The 24,451-nt window shown below is 37.4% G+C and overlaps 1 protein-coding gene across 1 annotated transcript in view; it reads left to right on the top strand.

The window, feature by feature from the left end:
* The window catches only part of LOC124167591 (zinc finger C2HC domain-containing protein 1C-like), a 76,803-nt gene extending 54,387 nt beyond the window's left edge, over positions 1 to 22,416 (top strand). The window contains exons 2-5 of the mRNA XM_046545567.1: positions 11,220 to 11,522; positions 14,840 to 14,941; positions 17,523 to 17,732; positions 20,657 to 22,416. Of these exons, the coding sequence (XP_046401523.1) occupies positions 11,220 to 11,522; positions 14,840 to 14,941; positions 17,523 to 17,732; positions 20,657 to 20,962 (921 nt within the window). The 3' untranslated portion in view covers positions 20,963 to 22,416. The remainder of the gene's footprint in view (positions 1 to 11,219; positions 11,523 to 14,839; positions 14,942 to 17,522; positions 17,733 to 20,656) is intronic.
* The last annotated feature ends 2,035 nt before the right edge of the window (positions 22,417 to 24,451 follow it).

Raw genomic sequence — 24,451 nt, 5'->3', positions numbered from 1 at the left:
TTGGGAGATCGATGTGGTTGATTGCGTTGAGCCTGGTACGTGAGGACGCACGGCGAGGCAAATTTTTATCGACGGTCTCGCATTCTGCCGAAAACTCCAGTCAACCCTCCTCCCCCGCTATCAGCTGACAAAAGCATAACATTGCCTAAAAACAGTCATCAGATTTAGTCCGAATGCACAAAGGCATCAAAATTTAGTTGTTTTTGGTACTTTTCAAAAGGTTAACATGTAATAGAAGCACAATGTAGGACAAACACAGGGAAAATGAGACAAGAAAAAATAATTTAGGTTGTCCAAAGCAATAGTTGAGTAAATATATCAAATAAAGTTGATTTGAGTTCTAAAAAATCGCGTCCGTAATTGCGGAGGAGAACACCTGTCGTTCCACTGATAAACGTTTAGCGTAGGGCTTATAAAATGGACGAATTTGACACATTCCATGACAGATATTGCTAAAAAAGCTTTTAAAAGTGGTGATATACTGTGGTAAATATTATGCAAATGAAAATAATAACTACTTTATTCCACGTAAAAAATTTACTGAAGTTTAAATAAATTTTAAGTATTGTGGAACAAATTAGTTAATAGTATTTTTATTTCTGTGATGAATCGGTTCTCTGAAGTCACGCCAGAGACTGTCAATTACATGCTAACTAATGGATTTCGCAGTTTAGTATTAACATAAGACGGGAATCGATCACTGATCTCCTAATTGCCGATCGTAAATACCACTATTTATATTCTCAGAGCCATCGTCCTTCATGGAGAATATCATACTATAATAATATAGGTATTTGAAAGTATAATTTCCTATCACCAAAAGAAAAATTCCAAATACCATGAAATGTGAAGGAAAATCTAAAAATGTTTGAAATGCGATCGGGGAAATAATGAGGCACTAGTAAAAGAAATCGTTAAATAAAATTTCACTCTTGCTCTTTGGGTTTCGAAAATAACAGATCTTCCTTCTTTTAACACAGTAGGGCGGTCTAGGGTGATTGGGGGCCATCGGCTAGGGGGCTCACGGTGGGGCCCTCCTTTTCCGGGGGATTCGGGGACCTCCCCCGGAAAAGTTATAGGAAATGGCATGCCCGAAAACGTTATGATGCTATTCTAGGTCTTAAAAACTAGATAGAAGTTAATAAAAATAGCAATTCTGTAAGAAAAAAAATACTATGAAAAGTGATTTACAAATTTAGAAAATTTACTATGGTTTCATTATCTAAATAGTGAATTTGTTCCTTGAAACTGCACCGAAATCTAAAATAAAACCTTAAAATAAAATAACCTTTACGAATAATCCTTTCAATAACCATCCGGGTTCTCTTTTATCTTATGGCACATTAATTTTTATTTTTTATGCAATATTTTCGCGCTGAGCCTGTTGTAAATAAAGCACTAGTGAAAACGTGCAATTTTTAATTGCAAAACTCTTTGGTTCAAGTACTCCGAGTCTTTTTCACTACCTACGCCTTTTAAATACGCTAAACCATAGCTAGATGCATTGCAAACACTTAAGTCATAGAGCTTACGTGGAAGGTGTATGAAGCGAAAAAAAAACATCACCACCTCATTGATGGACCCTATTTTTATCGAAGTTTTTCGGAAAAAGAAGGCTCAAGGAAAACATTTTGCAATGCTTGGTTTATACCTTCACCTTGAAAACGCAGTTCCTATGCGATTCTACACTTGCGCTATTTTTTCTTACATTTTTATCATTATCTCAAATAAGTCTAGCCATGATAGATATTTATCTTTTTCTAAAAATGTATGATAGACGCGAGCGTTGTGGGGGCCCCCTAGGGCTCTCGGCGACCAGCTGGCCTGGCCAGACCGCCCTTGGTTTAACATGACGTTCTCAGGTTGCAATTGATTTTTTCAATTGATGATGCGTGGAAAAATGTTTATTGAGCTTCGCAACTGTTGAAAACAACAATTTAAGAAATTGATTAATTACCAATGCCATGATTTGAAACAACCTCTGATTGTGAGTACTTCAGTAACTTAAACAATTAAATTTTATAAAGACGCTTTGTAGCTATTTTACCACGATGATAAAATGCATTTTAGGGGTGTAAATACGCTGACATGAAAATAAACATTTGTAGCATAGTATCTACCCATGTGAGATCTTAGCAACTGATAATAATCGCTTGAATCCACTGAACACGAGATACACTGCAGTAATGACTAATGATCGGCTTAAAACTGTTTCAAGGATAAGAAAGCCAAATAACCTATTCCTCCTGGATTACGAAATAGATTCGATTGAATAGGGACTTGCGAGTCGACAGCTTCCCACGCGATTTGTATTTGCTTAAGGGCTTACTGCGGAGGCGTATTCATCGAAAAAAAACATCGCCATAATAAGTCCATATTTATGGAACTTTTATACCGCAGTTTCCAAAGAAAATCGAGCGAGGATTTTTTCAATGGAGTTTTCACCCAGAAAACCAACAATTATTTTGAAACTCTATAAGGCTCATGCCATTTTTTTCAGTAAATTTTCAACATCCATTCCTCAATAGCTATCATTGATAGATATTAATCTTTTGGTATGGTAATTTGAAAAGGCGACTGACAGCTAAGGTCATTTGGGCCATGAGAGTAGGGTAAGGGGAAGTTAGGGTGGAGAGAAACTCGGCGTCCGTATTTGCATGCTTTTCAACGAAAGACGCCAAGGGGACCACGGTTTAACGTCCTAACCGACGGACGTAGTGATTTACTTGAGGTACCCTCCACACGAGAATCAAGTAAGAAATGGGCAACAGTTAAAATAATTCTGATTCTGCCGGAATTTAAACTCGCGCCTATGAGGTATAAATCAAACTCTGGCTATCACACCAATACGATCTCCATTTTTATCTTGATTCCATTGATGGACACATCTTGGCTTAATACATTCACCCTGAAGACGATGGCAGACTGAGCCTTCGAAACGTCGGTGCTGAAAAACCCTTGGACCCGGCTGGAAACCAGAGAACTCTTCCTCCTGTCTTTTCGCCGGGAAAACCTTAGATCCTTCTTTCTATTGTGAAGTATGAAGGGAATTGGGTTGGTATGATGGCTAGAGTGTTGGCTTCCCACCCCGTGGGCTCGGGTTCAAATCCCGGCGATGGCAGAGTTTTCAGAGACTGCCCGGTCCCTGCTTGAGCGTTATGTGGAGGACATATCAAACGCTATGGGATGGACCGCTAAGTCGTATTCCCCTTGGCGCCTTTCGTTAAAAGTAGGCTAATGCAGACGCCGGGTTTCCCTCCACCCATCCTTACTTACCCTTCTCTCATGTTGCAAATGATCTATGCTGTCGGCCGCCTTCTCCAAATGCCATACCATATGTAGTCTGAATCTCCATGTTATTCCACAATGATTGTACCTTTGTTTCCCCAATTTATGCTTAGGGGAAGGGTGAAATTGCCCCAGGGACACTCTTGAAGTGAATTCATAGTATGTAACTGGGGTAAACGCTATTTCCCAAGCACAAACAAAATGCTTCTAAGTTCTCTCTGCCCACACCACAGCTAGGTGCATTACAATTACTTAAGACAAAGAGCTTATATGGAAGGCGTATGAAGCGAAAAAAACGTCACCACATCATTGATATACCTTTTTATCGAAGTTTTTCGGAAAAGGAAAAATTTGCAATGCTTGTCGTATACATTCACCTAGAAAACGCATTCCAGTACGATTCCAAACTTGTGCTATTTTTTCTTACATGTTTAACATTCTCTTCAATAAATCTAGCCGTGATTGATATTTAACTTTATCTAAAAATTTATGATGTAAAACTGTGCTTCCTATGCTTACATTGTCATTTTTCCCACCGGTGTTCCCCAAATCTACTGTCAAGAGAGTAATAAAATTAAAATCAAATATAAATAAAATAATCGACTAAAATTCCTCCTATTTCATATTCAATCTGTCAATTTTATTAATTTAAGCAATTTAATTTTATGAAGACGTTTGATATCAAGTTTAGCATCACGATGAAATTTATTTTAGGGGTGTAAATACGAAGACATTAAAATTAAGGATTAAAAAGGATGTTACTTCCTCATTATCCCGATTGTTTTTCCACAAACAGAAATATTTTTTTGCACTAGATTTCCACATTCGGCGTGTGGCGTCCTCTTTGACGTATTTTCAAAATATTTATCTTCTTAGAATCGATGGAATGGTGGTCGATTTTTAGGTGATCGACTCCCATTCCGTGCCCGAGAATCGTGGGAATTGAATCGATGTTTGGAATCGACTCATCCCTAGTTCACTTGAAGCTTCAAATCACGAATATGACAAAAGAGGATCCTAAAGTCGATCTCCCGCCGCGCATTCAAATGGGTTCACCAAAGGCGCCTCTCGTGCCGATGACGGGCAAAGTGACCCGAGTTTCACGGGGAAATAAGGTATTAACTATATAAATAGGAGTATTAACCGAAATCTATGCACATAATGATGCGACCTATCAAATCCATAACTTTTCAATACTATTCCTCGCAATAGGGTAGTTTCCTTCATCAAAGAAAACGAAAGGCTTTGATTGCGATTCGTTACCCACCATTAGTGTATTCATAATATACAAATTATTTGGTTTCAGAAATCCCAGTTTAGACGAATGACAATGGTCAATTTTATCCTCATTTGGAAAAGGCCAGATTGGCGCCCATGCGATGCCACTCCACGTGGCGTCACAGGGACCTAGTTTCTATACGAGTAGATAGGAGTTTTGCTTCGTCTGAGGTTACCAATGCATGCATGAGGCACAGAATTCAGGGAAACCTGTCTTAATAATCACCTATTAAAACTGGCTAAGGTCGGAAAGTTTCCTTCGTTTGATAAGGTATTAATAATCCTTATTTAAGCCAAGCGCTACCAGCTAGCAGGGTACTCTGCTACCTGCTAGCATCCTGCGTCGTATCAGCGCTCAGAGCTTCGCCCCAAGGTCACCTCACTTGCGGCAACGGGAACCAGAACGACATCACACGGAGATTTCCCAGCATTCATACTTAGCCATCGCGTTTTCGCGCGCTTGAAAATTTTCACTTTTCATTTAATCGCGAAAAATAGATATCGTAATTTAAAATTCTAAAAGCGTGAAATACTTACTCCAGGAGTAATAATCTTTCAATTTAGACAGTAAAAAAATAAGAGGAAACCACTTATTATAAACATTATAATGCAAAATATTTGAACTAAGTATATCGCATTGCAGTCATCACAGCGCCGCGGGCATTTTTGAAAGCCGAGTAAAATAAGACCGAATTGGAAACAGAAATCAGCCTTCTATGGGATGGAATTGGGCCTCCTCTATGCATTCCTCTTGCTTCAAATGTTTTGCCTACCCAATTGAATGGCTAATATGGCAGCCTCAGGAAAAAAATGGAGGAGAAAGGAGGACGCATGTAGTAATTATTCTTCTTTATCTTTTGGCGTGCGCTGGCTTATGTAAGCACACGCGGCGTGGGTGTAAACTTCCCTCTCGATAGGGAAAATGTAAATGGACTGGGGTGGGAAACCCTAACCCACCCCACTCACGTTCGTCATGGCTTCTCTATACGGTCACAGCCGAAAGTAGCGAGAAAGATAGACGGGTGTAGGGAAATCATACATTATAAAGTCCTTAACTGATGTTATAAGTTATTATGTCAGAAGGATAAATAGCTATGAGCAATTGCAACGAAAATTTAAAAAAGAGAGAAGTAAACAAAGTGGGAAATGAGCCAAGAAAAAATTATGCAATGATGGATAAAAATTAAACTTTGTTGTGCTTCACACGGATTTATTAAAGACTCGACCGGTATCAACTTAAGATTTTCCTGGATATACACAATTACTTATACCACTTTTTTATATATTATTCATTGAAACTCGGGTCGCGCTCTTATATAAAAAGGTGGTATAAGTAATTGTGTATATCCAGGAAAAACTTATAATGGAATACCACAAGGTTAACTAAGAGTTAGTGAATTTTGTTCGGTATCAACTTCTCTAGGTCATTATGAAGAATTCAAGAGATTTAATTTTTATCTATCATGCCAAGACTCCGCCAAGTAACCTCACTAACCATTGATTTCATGCAAAAAAATGTAGGTGAAATGCTACACCATAGGTAACATAAAGTTGATTTGAGTACTAAGAAACGCATAAATAATTGCGGATGACACCTGTAACGCTACTGTAACTTGAAAAATAGTTTAGCGCAGGGCTTCATTATGGACGAATTTGATAGATTCTATGAAAGATAAATAAATTTTTTTAAAGATGTTTTAAAAAATAGTTCTAGAATACGTATAAATTAAAAGTGGAGAATTGCTAATCATCAACAATCAATGGTATGTTTCTGGTATGACTATTTTGGAACCCCCTTCTCTAACGTGATGAGCTAAAACTTTTTTTATGCGGAGAATTTTCTTTACAGAAGATGTTTCAGGACTTAGGCAATGCGTAAGGAATACGTTTTCTCTCAAATTTGACCCATTTTCACAGCTAGGTGCTTTGTACAAAATAAAACGGATAGAACGTTTTAAAGAGCAAACTTGATTGCTGGAAAGCTCTTATCGTACTAGAAGTATGAATGAGACAAGGACCGTATCAATGATGAGAATACGCCCGCACACTTGGATGCTAACGATGATGCACGTTATCCAATATGTTAGTTCTGAGTCATACGATGCTTAACCTTGCACATGTCCATCGATTCTCGCTGGTAAACCCACGCTTTTGGAGGTTAATATGGTGAGATTTTGGCGAAGCTGACTTTTTGCACGCTTTTTCTTAAGTGGCTTCGTTAACTTGTTTCATCGAAGGAATCTTGTAATTGATTTTCAACACATCTCTAATTTTCGCATCGGCTTCAAATTTTCCTCACTTTTATTTTGAAACTTTTCCTCCTCATGAAGAAAATACAAGATTAAAAAATCATACATTTGAAATTTTGTTTCACTGTGCTCGAATTAATTAACTAAATTTTCATTTGGAAAAATAATTTAAAAATTTCTCGATAGACGGCGATATTTATAAAGTTTTCCCCTGAAATTTCTGTCACAACTCTGGTTTTATCGATAACATGATTTGCCACTAAAAAGTAGAAAACAAAAATAAAATAATAATGATAAAATATTTTAGTTTTGTATAAGGAACTTCCAGCTTGAGGATAAGTCTCATGTGAATAAAAATATTTGTTCAAGGGACGCTTTGTATGGAATCAAAACAATAAATAAAAGACAATTGTTATCGTCGAGAGTTCTGCAGTATCTAATTAATCAAAGATTTATTTGTTACGAGGACCTCCTCCCAGAATGGTCCTCTTTAATAGCGTATTACAATCACGTTAATATTTTGATTATTGTTCTGACTAAATTTGTGTATTTTATACTATTTGGAAAAAAGCTTATTTTAAATCTTATTTCATTTTATGCTATGGATCATGATATCTAGATCATTTGGAAATATTGTAGTTGATGTAGTAGCAGCCAGATGATGATACGCTGTATCGAAAACGGTCGCAAATATATTTTATTTTGTGAAGCAGCTAAGTCTTTTCTTAACCTTTGTGCATAATGTAGTTTCAATTTTGGTCTCACATTACGGTTATTTTAAGCAGGCACGTTCAAAGCTCTTGGTCGTGACTACTCAAAGATATTGGTGAATAGTCTTTAGGCGAAGAGATCCCACCACAACACACGCATCTTCGTCTCCCTTTGCGATATCCCATTCCATACCAGTCTCCCTATTTCAATGCTTCGGTGACTCATCGCACGTGGCCCGATTACCGTGGAAGCGTAGGAGGCGCTCCCGTGCTTTTTAATGTGGGAAGTGAGAGAGGGGGAGGGGAGAGTAAGGCGGTTATTGCGCGGATACTCCTTCACTTGTTTGAGGATCGATACCTCCCACTCGCGACTCATCGGAAAGAGGACTCTCCCGTGTCTAAGCAAGCTTTTTTAATATTTAACCCGATAGCGTGCTAGATGAGGGTAGACCACGGGTTCCAATGGTATCGCGAGCTTCCTCGGAGGTTTTTCATATTTAAACGTGCTGGCCCAGAAAAACTGATACCTTCGTCTCTTGTTACGATCACTAGTGAACCAGGAAGCGAGAGGAAAGTTACGTATTTTCGCTCGAAGGTCAGATGTGGTTTTTAAGAAAAACTAAAATTCGGGGTCAATCTTGTAGTAAATTATAATTTGTATATTATTATATTGAAAATTTTTGTGTGAAGATTTTCATAGCTTTATCGGCTTTTAATTTTTGCCAATTCTCTTGAAAACGCTTCCAGTAGGAGGAGTGAAACGTCTAGCAGATGATGTTACCTAAGCAGCATTTCCCGAAAGCAACCACCAACATTTATATCGAAAATTATTATAATCATTTATTTTGTGTACGTATCAAAATTATACACTCATTTTCATTTCAAGCCCTGATGAATCTTCAAAAGCAAAACGAAACGACGGTAAAAAATCACATTCCAATTTTTCAAAAGACAGACTCTAATATACTGAATTAAGCAGTATTGAATGTAGAGGTCAGGAAAGAACCAACATTATCGTTTTTTTTCTGCTGGAAGACAGTTTTAACATAAGAGTACGTATACCTCCAGGTAAAAATGGTCCTTTTTCGAGGCATATATCTCGCTTCAGTCACATGCTGCATTAGTGCATTTTATACTGCTTGGAAAAAGCGTGTTTTTAAAATATTATTTCATTTTATGCAATTGATCGTAATATCTCGAATATTTGGAAATAATGTAGTTTCTGTTTTGGTCTCATATTTCGGTTATTTTAAGCGGGCACATTCAACGCTCTTGATCGTGACCACTAATAGTTATTGGTATTCACATTGAAGAATTTCGGGGAATGTTAAGCAGACTGTTTTTAAAATTTGTCTGCATCGAAAATTTGATAATCATGGTTTTCTCTGGTGTATATTTTTATATTTAAGGCACGAGCAGATGTAGATAAGGGTAAAAAATGGCAAAGACATCTTCCAAAGTGTTCTTTGCTTACGCTGAAAATTTAAATAAAATAGCATGAGTTATAGGTTAGTCACCAATAAAAGACCGATCAACAGGAAGATATACGTCATCTTAACTGGCTTTGATTCATAGATGTGCATAAGGATTCATGCAAACCAAATTTTAATTAGCAAAAGGTTGCAAAATTTATTTCAATGCAGATATGTATTCTTTTTCATGGCAATAAATTAATTGGAATTCCCATTGTAACGCATAACGTATAAAAAATTGATAATCTCTTAATGACGATTATAGCAAAAATTTATAATACAATTTTAAATTAACATGTGTATGTGCAGAATTAATTTGCATATTTCATGGATGCCTTCTGAAGAAAAGAAAAGCATCAGAAATAAGACCTATAATTTATACTTGCTTTATGTGACGTAGAATTGAAAATAATTTTTTCTCTGAAGAAAATGAAAAGTTATTCCTAAATGTAGGGTTTCTCATCCATTAAATGTGCGCTTACAGCAAAGGTTAAACGGTAGAGATTCTCCTGTTATTATCTGCTGATTTTTGTATTTAAATTAGCAGGTACTCATATTTTTTCATGGATTTTTAGCATGGAAAAGATGAATCGAGTGATATGCCTGAAAATACAAAAAGGAATGTTAGATTTTCGTCATTATGGGTTAGTAGTAATAATGAGTTTTTTAAATAATCTTAAAATATTTTTCCTTTCAACTACAATAGCAAAAATTCCAACGGCCCTAAGCGACCGAATGACCCGCGTAAGGAATAACAATAGATCACAGTGAGTGTGCTTTTAATAAATTTCTTGCGACAATTATTCTACTTTCATTCTTTTCTGCTGCCTTTCATGAATCAGCAATTCTTAGGTAGATAAATGGTTCAAGGCCGAGTTACACAAGTTATCAAGGTTTTATTTAATTCGTACAAAAAGTGGAGTGTTATATTTAAATAATGAGTAGTGAGAAGAATTTTTGATGGCCATGAATTTAATTTTTTTTAAATTTTATGTTCATTTTCCCTAACTTTTATTTCATTTAACTTTTCGGAGCATTTTAACGCCACCTTATTTATGCCATACGAATCCTTTGATAAATAAATTCTTCTAGCAGCCATTTTATTTAACGAAGCGATGCATTCACAGGAAAGAAGAGGGAATAAATTGTGAAATCTTGACCTGCGTACGTATTTATGAGCTCCCCCGTAATTTCTTCCAAGCCCACGCTTGGGAGATCACGCTAAATCGGTTTTGTGGTAAGCATATGATTCAGGGTGGTCACGCTAACAAGTCTGACTTGTCACATAAACATTATTTACCTTAATACTCCGTGTTTCATTTACGTTACATGGATTTAAAACAAAAATATGATTGACAATGGTATCATAAACAACTATTTTACTGCTCATGATGCCCAACCCAGTAATGCTAAATATCAATATCTCATGAAATTCATATGTTTAAAGTAAAATTAATACTCTAAGTACAAAAAAGAAACAATTCTTTGGTTCGTACAATTACGATGAAAACTTGAATATTGGGTCGATATTTTTGAAAAAGAGACAAAAGTTGAATTTAATGAAGCTGTGCCTACGCCTACGATCTCAATCAACTCTAAACCATAAAAATTATTAAAATGTAGTGCCATAACTCTCAATATCTTTCGAGTGACAAATTTTTTCTCCGTGTTGGTAGAAATTGTTTATTTTTGCAATTTTTAAACTTATATAACCTTTTGAAAACTTTTGTCAATGAATTTTGTAATCTTTCTCGCGGTAAATTTTGCAGTCCCTGTATTGGATGAAGTGACTGACAGGGTTGTTGGGATCTGTTACTTGATAAAGACTATTTACGAAATATTGGTCGGAAATCCTGTGACGTAGAGGGAAAAATCCTTTATTATGGATACAACGAAATCCCGTTTATATTAAAATAGAACTACGGTCCCCTGAAATTCGATTGGAAATCACGCTTAATCATTTGTGCTTTGAGCATATGATTCAGGGTGGTGTCATTACGAAGTTAGGGTTGTGACATCAACATTATTTAATACCTCGTATTTCATTTATATTATATGAATTGAAAATTCAAATGTTGACAGTGGCATTATACACAACTATTCCACTACTCAAGATATCAGTCCACTAATGTTTCATAACAATACCTCATGAATACATATGTTTATAAGCGAGTTTTATCGCAGTTGTAATCTGTTAATAATTTTTTTCCCCTCTACTCTAGGATTCGTTCCAGAAGCAAATGCAACGAGATAAAGAGAAGGCGAGATTCACGACGGCTGCACCCCGTGTCACGCCCACCCAGAAGACCGCAAATGGCAGCGCGGTCGCCGCACCACGGTCCGCGACCAACGGCGGCACCGCTAGGCCCCTCAACTCCACGGCCGCACCCAAGACCACGAGTCGCGTCTCCGAGGTGTCGCTCAGGCAGACACAGAGCCCACCGAGCAACAGCACGGCCCTGAGATCGAAACCTTCTTCGGAGGACACGTCGCCAAAGAAGTCTCCGGCAGCCACACCCGTCAAGGTATGGACGATTCATATATTCACATACCCATTATAGCGATGTATAGCTATCTTTATCTAGCGATTTGATCGTTGGATTATTCTTCCTCATAGGATAATCCTTTAAAATCGCTGGCACAGTAATAATTATTTTTTTCCTTATCTTGACCTCGTTTAATTCATGTTAAAATAGTTCTTGGAGTGTAGGTCAATGTATGCAAGGAAGTTTTAGCCAGCGTTTCTGTTTATTTTAAACTATCATCAGGGCTTAGCTTTGCACATATTTATTGATATATCAATTGATTTTTCAATAAATATGTGCAATAAATAAATATGTGCAAAGCTAAGCCCTGATGATAGTTTAAAATAAACAGAAAAGTTGGCTAAAACCTTTTTGCATAACATACATTGACCTACAATCCAAGAACTATTTTAACATGGCACAGTAATGGCTTTGCCTCGTTTCGCTATTTAGTTGGGCCCTTTTCGCTTCTATAGCGTTAAGGCGTTTTTCCCCGTCCCATCCCTTCCAACCGTTTCCCTACCCCAGGGGCGTCGTCGGGCTCCTATCGCGGCGGCGCCTCTTTCCTTTTTCCTTCCGGTCCTCCCCCTCCCCGGATGATCGGGCGTATCAGCAAGATTGCTGGGTCCCGGCCCCGGTGTGTTGTACCCTCGAGGGGCTCCCCTGAGCCCTCATTCTTATTCACATACCCATGGGCAGAGTTTTGGGAAGGGGGGGGGGGGGCAGAGGGAGACTGGCCCCCACAACTTAAATGGTAATTTATCCGAAAAAAGTGCGAATCCTGTACATTCAATTCCAATGAAAACGAAAACATGAAAAGTTTAAACAAACTTTAGTCTTAGATAAATAAATCGAATTCGAATAAATTCAAGTTTTGTATGGAATATTTAAAAGTTAAATACTTGTGAGGGATTCTGGAATATCAGATCTGTCGCTCATATTCAAACTAACACAAAATAACATGCAATACAATTCTTATTAATTGATAATTCACTTTATCATAGCATATTAAGCACAGCTACTTATAAACATTCAAGACGATTACACACAGGTATCATGATAACATATAGAGCGAATAATGATAGAATCGTGATATACCTTACTCGCGCTTTCAAAAGCCTATCGGTTTGCATAATACTGAATTGAAAGTACTTGACAAATGTTACGATTCCTTAGCTGTCTCTTTATTGTATTGAAGAAAGAATATCTTCAAATATAAATTAGTTAAGTCTTCATGTTAGTTTACTTGTCCGCAATCAATAACATGAACTTTACCATAGCAACGATGTAAGCAAATTTGAAAAGAAAACAAAATTATCTGCCCTTGTCTAAGGATTTGAGACATAGTTTTATTAATGAAAATATGAAACCATGAATACATGTGGTGGTGGTGGAACTTCGGTAGAAAAGAGGTGAGTCTTTTATTTAAATTATCCCCGTGAACATATTGTTAATCTACTTTTCTAGGTTTATTCATTTGTAACATCTTTTCTCGCGTATTTATGCTGGAGATAAACAATACATTATCGGTTGCGCAAGGTTAGATATTCGGAAATACCTCTAGATACTTGAATATCGTTATTTAAATCGTGATCCTGTGATATATTACTGTTTTAATAACTCTGAGAAATGTTTAGGAACCGCAAAAGGGAGATATTCAGTCGCTCTGCAACTAAAATGTTTCCATCGCGTAAGAATGTATGTTGATGTGTATTGTATGCATTGTGTTGTATTATATCTCATAATAAGACTTTACACGATAAATATATGTTTAGATTGAATTCAAATGAATCGCTAGAATAGCTCTTTAATAATAAGGCTGCGCTTTCTATACAGACGAGGCTAATGAATTCTTAATTTGGAAAATCGCAATATATAAATATCTTTCAAAGAGCTGACGACTTCTAAACTTAACGCATCCTAAAATATAGAAGACGTAGTATTTTGGAAATGATTTTTCACAATCCATACTGGAATGAGTAGTGATTTGGGATCAAACACTTTCATGTTATATTGTATTAAGGATCTGTAATAGAAGGACGAACTGAGTTGTTTATTTATGTACAGATCTGGATCGAGAAAGCGTGAGTTAAAATGTTATAATAACCATTTTAGGCAGCCTAAATCTTACCAAAACTTGGCCTTCGTGTTTGTGTAAATTTTTCGAAAAGCCTGAGGTGTATAAATCTACAGTGTGTATCCACAAGTAGTCACTATCTAATGCTGGAAGGAAAGATCGGATTGATATTATGTACCAAACCTTACAATAAGTATTCACTAACTTGACTTCGGAAGCGGTATTTATTTTCTAAATAGTCGCTCATAAAGAATTTTTAAGGATTTATACTGGAGATAATATGAGAGGGAAATTTTAAAGTATAAGACGATGAGAGAAATAAGTTTGTACATTTGCTCATAGTTAAATGTTAAAAAATAATGCGTGAATGGAAATATTTTGAATACTATAGTGTTGGGATGAAGCGGAATTTGTTTAGGGAGACTTTTTAACACAAGTGTGGATTTTGTCTTGTTAATTTTTTAAATCATATATCTATCATTAAAAAATGACAAATGTTTTCGGGGAACCATTAGATTAGAATTGTTAATTAAAAAAAACAACGGCTTTCAGACAATTGTTTTTAAAAATGGCATTATAATTTGATTGTATAGGATCTGTTCATTGGAATACTACTACAATGTTTACCTTTATCACCTGCTGTTAGATATGCTAAAAGTAGCCTGTATATTGCAAAAATCAACGATGCAACATCAAACGATACTACGAAGATACGATTTTTCGACAATACTTAATTATTGTTTCGAGTCAACATTCTTATGTTATTTAGCCTGTTTCGAAGACACATGTAGATAGTACATCGTAACCCGCCTTCGTAGGCGTGAGACGACAGGTGATCGGAAAACAACCGTTAACCATTTAGAGAATACAAAAAAAATTAGTTGCGCGTTGCGAGATACTTAACTGCCAATGAAAAATATCTTTTATATTTCGGGGAAAAACTAATTCATTTATTTAACTGTCCGCATAAATATATTTATTATCTTATGGTTTTTGTTTAACCTGGAAATATAGAACGTTTCCCATATTATGTTTTACATATCGCTCTGAAAATATATACATTTTTATTAGCTCAAGCAAACATATACTAAAAATACACATAACGTTTTTGGCGACATGTATATTATAATATAATTGAAACCTTGAAAACGTAATAAAAGTTACCTAATTTTTAACAAATGAAAATTTTGTGTCAAAATACAGCATAACTGTCTGACGTTTTGTATGCCTTACCCCACAGATATCCCAGGCAAATAGCACTTCAGCACGTCCTCGTCCAACTGCGACCAAATCACCGTCAACCATGAGTGCATCGGCATCTAGAGCTCCCACAGCATCGAAGGTGAGTCGCGAGGCTTAAATTGATTGCAGAAACACCTTAAGAGTGAATGCGAAGCGGTTGATGTGATAAGCCAATTAAGGAGCCAATAAACACTAAATCTTTCGTAGCAATAAGTGGAATCCTTCTGGTAAGTAGTATTATTGTCGACATAATTATCAATTACGAGCTTCTAAACCGTTTTTAGCATAATACTAATATTCCTTAATTTCAACTCCAAAGTTGGCTGAGAAAACAACTAGGAACTCTAAGATCGAAAGTGCAAACCCGCACTATATTGGACTGTTATTGCTATAAGAACTGCTATTGCAATCAGAACTATTTACTGGATTCCTTAAATAACATACATTGCAAGACATTCAACCGGCCCGTTTTAGCTTTTTGAGATCATTTTTGAAGAGTATAATGTATTATTGCTATGAGAACAAGGTGCCTTATTCCTCAAATATATTAAAAACTGTAGGGTGTGTTAAATATAGCTGTGAGATAAAGCAACTTGTTTTAATCGTCATAATGCCATCACAATCCTACCAAACAAACTGGACGACGATTGATTGAAGAAAATACTTTAAAATCGATAGCCCCATAAATTAATAAACATCACGTTTCATTTCTAATACGAATTAGTAAGAAATAGAAACAATAATACGACGTAACCAAAATTATACATTTTAAAATATCACTCTCGCAATTTAGGTAGATTTTTCAATTATTCAAGTTTGTTTAGTGCTGAATATTCAAGCGTCTATCAATACTATCATTAGACTACGATCATGATTAGATGTCGAGTACGGCGCATTCATCCATAGCACACAGGTAGATATTACCTTGAGCCGGATGTTGACGTTCTAATAGAGGAAATGAAGTTACGGCAAAGGCGTGCGTCGCTCATGTCAATATCGGAAGTTCTAATGGAAGGAATCAATAGGAGATTGTTACATAATTTGGTCAGCATCTGTGCATAGCTCTCTTCGGCAACGTAAAATGCTTATCTCATTTCGATGCATTATGTGTCCGCGAAGCTGGCAGGAAACAAAAAATTAAAATAAAATAAATACAAATGTCGTTCAAGGCTTACAGATTTTACATATTGCTGTCAGAGATACAACTGGATATGATCATCGATTTCACAGAATCACCAAGTGTAGTTTTTCACTGCGATGTGCGTAATTGATAGCTTCAATGGTAATGAAGGCAGATGCTACAAGGCAGTTAGACTACTTATCTTACTATCACTTATAATAAAGTATTCGCAAATGGTTTGAGACTCCTCTTAGTTTTTAACCTCGGAGCTTTAGAAAAAGGAATCACGGTCTAGACCTCGGGTATTATAGCTCCGGACCCCTAGTCGGTCACTCACCTTCACGCCATTAAATTGGTTCTCTGGCCACCGCAAGAGAAGCACGAAAAATTTTCACGGCCTTGGCTCAGTATGGCTAAAAATCATCGGAGCGTTTCGGAGAGGCGAACATATTTGGCAGAAACACGAGAAGTGCATTAGGATAAGAATGAAGAGGAAATAAAATTCATCGAGGGTAAGGATTTCTTGCATTAAATTCGTATTCTTCGATGTTTGCTACGGGTGGTAAGTATGCATTTATAAAATCGATTAATTTTTGGTTTTTCGCCACATAAAATATCACTCAATTCTAGGCAACAAGGAAACCACATAAAAATGATTACTCTGTGAATAATCATTTAAAAAAAAGCATCACTAAAATATAATTGCTAAATTTCAGACCCGAACATACGTATCTACAACGTCACTACCGGACTACGGCACGGAAGAAACGGTCATTACGTTGATTCGAATGTGTTTTGTTTTTACGATTCTTTGGCGCGAAAATTCAAATTAGTTTTAAAAGCACGGTCGTGTATAAATTTGTAGTTTGAAGTAATACTGAGATTTGAATCGATTTATCACCTCGCTAAATACCCATTTTTGATTCCGATTTTTTGGAAGTAACCGAGGAATCGAATCGGCCCATCACAAATTCCTACATCTACATCTATATAATACCCCACAAGCCGCCTAAAAGGCGTGTGGCAGGGGGTGTTAGGACACCAGCCGTTTACAGCGAAAAAAAAATGAAGTACTCTAACGAGGTTGGGATTAGCGTTTATTAAAGTCCTTTATGGTTCGGGGGAAAAAAAATTCCCATATCTATCCGTTCGGCAAAACATCTCTCTTAATTTATCGCTTCTATCGGACCTGGAAATAGTGTGGCTCTAATATTATGTTCTCTGTGTCGCTCTTAAAGATATCCATTCTCAATTGTTCAAGCAATCTAAGCCTAGCGCGCAGCCTCCGAGTGTCCAACGGCTCCCAGCCTAATTCGCTGGGTAACATTGTCTGTACGCCCGTAACAGTTTTTGACGAAACGCGCAGCCTTTCTTTGTATTTTATTCAGTTCGCGGAATAAGTCTCTTTACACCGGATCCCATACGCTCGCTGCATATTCAAGGTGCGGTCGGACGAGAGCGAAATAGCACCTTTCTTTTACTTTCTCATCCAAAATTTTCCCACAATACGCTTGACGAGAAGCGGCTTACGCGTTTACCTACTTTATTATTTATTTTCCAGAGAGCGCCGCCAGCGTCGAGTGGCGCTAATAGCGACCTTCCGCAGTGCAAGAACTGCGGCCGACACTTCGCCGCCGACAGACTGGCCCTGCACGAGAGCATCTGCCTCAAGACGTCTAAGAAGAAGAGGAAAGTCTTCGATCCCACCAAGATGAGGGTGAAGGGAACTGAGGCTGAGTCCTACCTTCGTCATCCGGCTGCTAAAGCAAAGGTAAATTCCTATCCGGGTTCGCATCCATTAATACGGTAGTTTCCTTCATCAAAGAAAACGAAATGCATTGATTGCTTTTCGTTACCTACCATCAGGGTTTTCATAATTTACAAACTATTTGGTTTTTGAAATCCCAGTTTAAACGAATGGCAATGGTAAATTTTAACCTCATTTGAAAAAGGCCAGATTGGCGCCCATGCGATTCCACTCCACGTGACGTCACAGGGACCTAGTTTCTACACGAGAGGATAGGAGTTTTACATCGTCTGAGATTACCAATGCATGCATGAGTCACAGAGCTCACGGAAGCATGTCTTAATAATAACTTATTAAAATTGTCTAAGGTCGGAAAGTTTCCCTCGTTTGATAAGGTAGTAATAATCCATATTTAAGCGAAGCGCTACCTGCTAGCAGGGTACTCTGCTACCTGCTAGCATCCTGCGTCGTATCAGCGCTCAAGCCTCGCCTCAAGGTCACCTCACAGGGTGGCAGCGGGAACCAGAAATACGTCACACGGAGTTTTCCCATCATTCCTACTTAGCCGTCGGGTTTTCGCGCGCTTGAAAATTTTCACTTTTCGTTTAATCGCGAAAAATAGATATCGTCATTCGAAAATCTAAGAGTGTGAAATACGCACTCCAGGAGTAATAATCTTTCGATAGGCAATGAAAAAATAATAGGAAACCACACGTGAGGCGTTTAGGGAGACAAGCCGCTTCTTACCCAATCTCACGTGGGGGAGAGGGGGTCCTAATAATTTTCACCTTCATTTTTTCCGCAATGAACAGTGTAAAATTGCGAGAAAACTGGGTTGTATTGAGCACGTAATTAGTAATCTTAAATCCTAGTCTTAACTAATCTTAAATAAAAATAATTAAACAATTTTTTAATAAATCCAACGCAATGAAGCATAGATTAACGTATATATACTGAAAATACACATTTTGAACAATCTCACGTGAGATTAGAGAGAAGGGGTCGAGCCAAATCTCACGATATCTCAGTATGGGGGGGGGGGGGGATAGGGGAGGCAAAAATCGTCAAAATCACCACACGTAATTAATGGACGCCCCCCTAAGCCAAAAGATTCGACTCATAGGGAATTTTATTCTTGTTGTACATTACTTTGCACCTGTGCGAGTAACTGCATAAAAAAAATACGTGTTCGTTGCAGTCATGGGCGTACCCTGCGGGGAGCTGCCCTCCCCCCTAGAAACACATGTAAATATATTTTAAAAATAAAGTTTTGAACAAATATTATTTAAATCTAAGAAAAGTGATATTAGAAGAACATTACATTTAATTAAAATGAAAATATTTTTTTTCGAACAAAAATTTTTGAAAACTAATAAAGCGCCGTTGTAATTTTCTTGATACTTTGGTTTCCTTAACCTTTTCTGTGATACAACTTTGACGACCGCGGCTTGCCCCCCTCTAGTTTTGATCCTGGATACGTCCTTGTTTGCAGTGCTTTAAATTTCTATCGTCAAAACTAGGCATCCCTTACTCTTTGCTTCAGTTCGGACATTGGATAAGAAAGGTTACAGCTCCCGGGCGAACCAAGCTAATTAAAGGTACATGTCGTAAAGTGAGAGTTTTTTCGTCTGGATGGTCTATTCATGCAGTTGGGGAACTTAAAATTATACTCCCAGCTATGCATATAATTTATAGACATCCTGAAATAATATTGCCCGAAATTTTACTGCATTTGAACACCATGAAATATTTTTTCTTATATTTTAATCTAGCAATTTTTGACAGACTATTAGGGTAATCACAATATTAAGATCTAGATTTTTCGGACATTTCATATTAAAGTATCCCATTCAAGATGAATGAGTGAAGGCTCCAGAAGTAAACTTTGGAAAAAGTTAATTTTAAACAGGAAAACCTGGGAAAGCCATGTAATTTGAAGCCTTAACTACAGCGGAAATGCTGATTATCATGCAAGAATGAGTATTTTAAGGATCATGCTATTTCATGGAACTTTATTCGGGATTTCCACTGGGTCAGGTTTTCCATCACGGCGAACTTTTCGCTGAATGAGTCGTCCATCGTCATCAGGGCATAATGGCGATGCCGATGTCCTGATTTGCGGGAACACTACGAAAATTCTACTTTTCATTCAGCTGTCTGCTATGTACATGCTTCCTGGACAGAACATAAGACAACCAAAATATTAAGATCGCGATATTTAGGGAACATCATATCAAATTATCTTGCCCTGATGACGATGGATGACTCGTTTATCGAAACGTCGGCAATGATGGAGAACCTGACCCGGAGGAAATCCATAATAACCTTCCACGGTACAATACGCCGGGAAAGCCTGCGTTCGCGATCATGTTACTGTTTGGAGTGAGACGCTTACTCTGTCATGATGCGGTGCATTCCAAAATGTAGAACGTTAGAGCAATGATAACACGTGACTTCCAGAATTTATTTAAGAAATTACAGCCTGTTTCGGCTATCAAGCCGTTAACATGTACATAAACGATCGCCGGCTTTCCAGACGTATTGAATTGTGGAAGGTTACTAGGGATTTCCACCGGGTCAGGTTCTCCCACTCCATCTCTGCCGACGTTTCGATGATGCCCTGATGACGATGGACAACTCGTTCATCGAAACGTCGGCAGGGATGGAGTTGGAGAACCTGACCCGGTGGAATACCCGAGTAACCTTCCACAAGGTACATAAACAATTTTCAAGTACGTTTTAATCATAATAACATATAATTATCAAGTATATAATAGTTTATGAACTTGATAATTGCTTGACAGGCGAAAGCATAGATACTCACGAAGTGTTATCGTTGTTAATAAGGAGCCCTTCCACTACGTTCAAGCTTCTAGTTTCTATTTATCTCGTAGAAAGTTTTTTCGAGAAAATTTTATGTTTGTGTTTCCTATCATCGTGCAAAGCAGGTGGTGCAGCCCCCCAAGTCAGACTGGAGACGCAAGCACGAAGACTTCATCCGCTCCATCCGGGACGCTAAAGCCGCCCAGGCGCACGTCGCCGCCGGCGGAAAGCTATCAGATCTTCCGCCGCCACCGCCCATGGACACCTCCCACCTCATCCCTTGTCCTCACTGCGGACGAAAATTCAACGACGCCGCTGCAGAGAGGCACATCCCGCGGTGCAAGGACATCATCAACAAGCCCAAGCCACCGCCGTCCAGAGGCGGCCCTTCCGGAGCCATTCCCAAGGGCCGGGGACGGGCCCAGCGGTAGATGAAAGTTGCAAGTGTCCACGGGTTATCGTGAACCACCTGGGGTGCTGTGCGTGTTATTTCATTGAATAGAGCACTCCAAAATGGACAATTTTTTTGTTTGATTTTTGAATATCATATTGTCGCTGGTGCTAAAACGAAAATGCTTTAGAGATTGTTGCCGAAAATGAGAGAAAAAATGTATCGTGTGTCGAATTTTTTTACTATGATTACGTAAAATATTTCGTAACGATTCGACTTATTGTTAGTGTGGGTAATTACTTGCGAAATGTTCTCAAGGTAGAAACGGAAGCATCTCTGACAAAGCTAAAATTCCGCGAAAAGGGTGTGTGATATTTTGTTTTCAAATTTCCCTCGTTATCGCAACTAGATATTAATAGTGTTTTAATAATATTACTAATTTTTCCGCATTATAATTTTATTTCATTTTCGCACAGTATAAGAGAAATAATTCAATTGATGAACGTTTAATTTTTAATTTTATTTATTATTGCTTTTAATAATATTACAGAGGTTTTGGAGAGAAATAATAGTATTGCGCTAGGGAAATGAGGTGTTGTCTGATCATGTTCTTCCTTAATGTGCGACTTTAGTGCCTGAAATTTAAAAAAGAAGTCACAAAGTTGTGAAAGTCCATGTGATAAGTGTCTAATCAAAATGTAGAATATAGATGCACTTCGCATTGATGTATAAGGTTAAATTGTTTAACAAAACTTTTTTATTCATTGTCAGGAGAAAATCAGACGGCATAGTATGTGATGCCTTAGCTTATATGGTTAAAAAGTTTTTATGGCAACCTATTTTCAAAGCCGAAATATCCCCAGCCATTTGTCCCAAGTACCCTAATCATTTGTCCAAAATAAAAAATACCTTGAGAGAGGTAGTTTGAAAGTATCGAAAATTATCGATTGTAAAAATATAACTTGAACGTAAAATTTTCACCCCTTTAAAAAAAAAACTCAAAAGGTGTGAATTCAGACTGATATAGAATTCAAGCTTCTACTGTATTTCTAAAGTAATAAAAGATATTTTCAATACAATCGCCGATTTTTTTGGCAATTCATGAGATAACGCAGAGAATTTTGCATGGAAAACAATTGAGATCATTTATATTTTAGACTGCGCAATGTCGAATGGAAATAATGTACCCTTTCGGATTTTATGGCATTCATTAAACCTAATTGTTGCAACATTTACGATATGAATAATGAATATGCCGAAGTCCAGTTAAGCGAAAATATATACTTTTTGATGCAGAAACTCGATGACACTCCTACTTTGGAATATAAAAACAATATTGTTCTGTTTACATTTACTGTGCTGTTGTGTGCATGTGTTGAATTCAAAATTATTAACCGTTGTTTTGATTATTTCAATGTGTCGATGAAGTGATATGTAACCCATTTTTATGCCATGTGATATTGCCTTTAAAAATAAAGCTACATTAATTATGTCTACTGATTTAATTTATTTTCTCCCAGGGAAACGACGATAGAATATTAACATCTATTAATAACCACTCCTAACATAGGCGGATCCAGGGGGGGGGGGGCACAGGGGCACGTGCCCCCCCAGACCCTCAAAAATATGCAAGATTTTTAATACGGTCCCATTATCATTGCGTTCGTTTTGTATTGCGAGGTATCCTTGTGCCCCACCCTGAACAAAATCCTGGATCCGCCCCTGACTCCTAATATTGGAAAAGCAATATGAAAAAGTCACTTGTCCCTTATTTAACTACAAAATATGCGCGATGAAGAGTTTTTCAAAAAACTCTGGTGTAGAAACGAAAGTGTCATTTCACTCATGCAATCGTTTCAAGTAGTGTTCAGTTTAAAAAGTTCTAATGGAAAATACTGAGTTATCTTCCACACATTGTGCTCCTCTGCATTATTTTTTCCTTCAATTAAAGTAATTAGAGCTTGAACACAGTGCTGTAGTTGGAAAAAAAATTTAGGCGGTACTCACCAAAAATTCCAACAGCTGAACATGTATTAAACATCCGGCCGCGAAAGTATTTTAACCTTTACGCTTATAACGAGTTTGGATTTTACGGGGTACGCCGTACCGGCCCAGCTACAGCACTGATGGAACAATTAACTAAGATTTGAGACAATAGCCCAAGTATTAACTGAAGAGAGAAGAAACAATTTTTAATGCTGTCGACTCTTCAGACTCAATCGCTCTTCACTATTACCATAGAGTAAGTATATATAGAGAGCTCACCAAACGTACAAAAATCGTATACGTTTTTGGTGTAGTTCTAGAGCGATTAACCAGATGTCACTAGAAGAATTTTGGCAATTTTTTTAATTTGCTCGTTCCACAAGTCTAAAAATATATTCTGAAGCAGAAAGCGTTGCCACATTAAGTGGAGACATTAATTATTCGATTTTGTTTATAACAATTGTTATAAAAAATATTTTCTCGAATTTCGGCTAGTTACTTGACTTTTCCGAGTTTATATTCCTAATCCATTTTCCGGCAGACTGTTCTTAGTATATAATATACTTACTCTATGCTATTACGGAGAACAGAGGCCCAGTCAGACAGCAAGGAAAATAGAACTCCTGTGGAAGACCTGAAGAGACCTCTGCTTTATGAATACCGTAGACCAGCCTCACGAAACTCATTGTGCTTCCACTTTTTTAAGTTTCACTTTCTGAATCTGGACGTCAGATGGCAGAAGAGAACAATTCGAGGCTACTGTGGTGGTTGTATTGCATGGCAGAATGCGGTGGATATTTGTAGTTGGCAGAGGACGTTAGTAATACCCTGGTGGTATATGGGTATGAGGTCTTGTTTTGCTTCTGGATGCTCTACGGGCCATGGAGGCGCAAAGAAAAGGGACAAACGTTCGGAGTAGAGTAAAAATTGCTCAATGCTAAAGTAAGTACCTAGTGGTATTCGAAGCTTAAGGCATGGCGTCAAACTATCTTCGTTAGTGATATTTTAATACATCTATTGTTTCAATTCCATTCATTGATTTTGCCTGCATAATTTCATCGTATTTATCTATCTGATGTGAAGGTCATGGATTTTTACCAGTTAATGAGAATATAATGCATTTTAACCTACTTGCGATTAGCAGATCTGACAGAGCCATAATTTAGGTATTTGCTAGTCGTATTTATCTTTTGCTGAGAGTTTGACTATAGGAAACTCCGTAAGCCTACCATAGAGCCCATCCGTTGTGTGATAGTAGCCTCAATTGGACTGATGGCGCCGCGCCATGGCCGGCTTCAGCAGAGGTACCACGGGAAAGTGCGAAGTCTGCCGTCCTTTAATTGTGAATATTCATGCCGTAAGCAGTAGATGAACTTTCTAAAACTTAATAGAGGCCATTTAAAAAGCTTATAATTGTTTTATTATCATTACTATTGGTTTCTGAAAATAATACCGACTTAGCTATACGATGTATAATAAGCAGTGATATACCGGTACAATAAAAATGTCGTGGCACGGAAGAGAGGATTCCAAGTTATAGCGA

Source organism: Ischnura elegans, chromosome 11, assembly GCF_921293095.1.
Source record: "Ischnura elegans chromosome 11, ioIscEleg1.1, whole genome shotgun sequence".
Lineage (NCBI taxonomy): Eukaryota > Metazoa > Arthropoda > Insecta > Odonata > Coenagrionidae > Ischnura > Ischnura elegans.
This window is presented reverse-complemented; position numbering and strand designations above follow the sequence as displayed.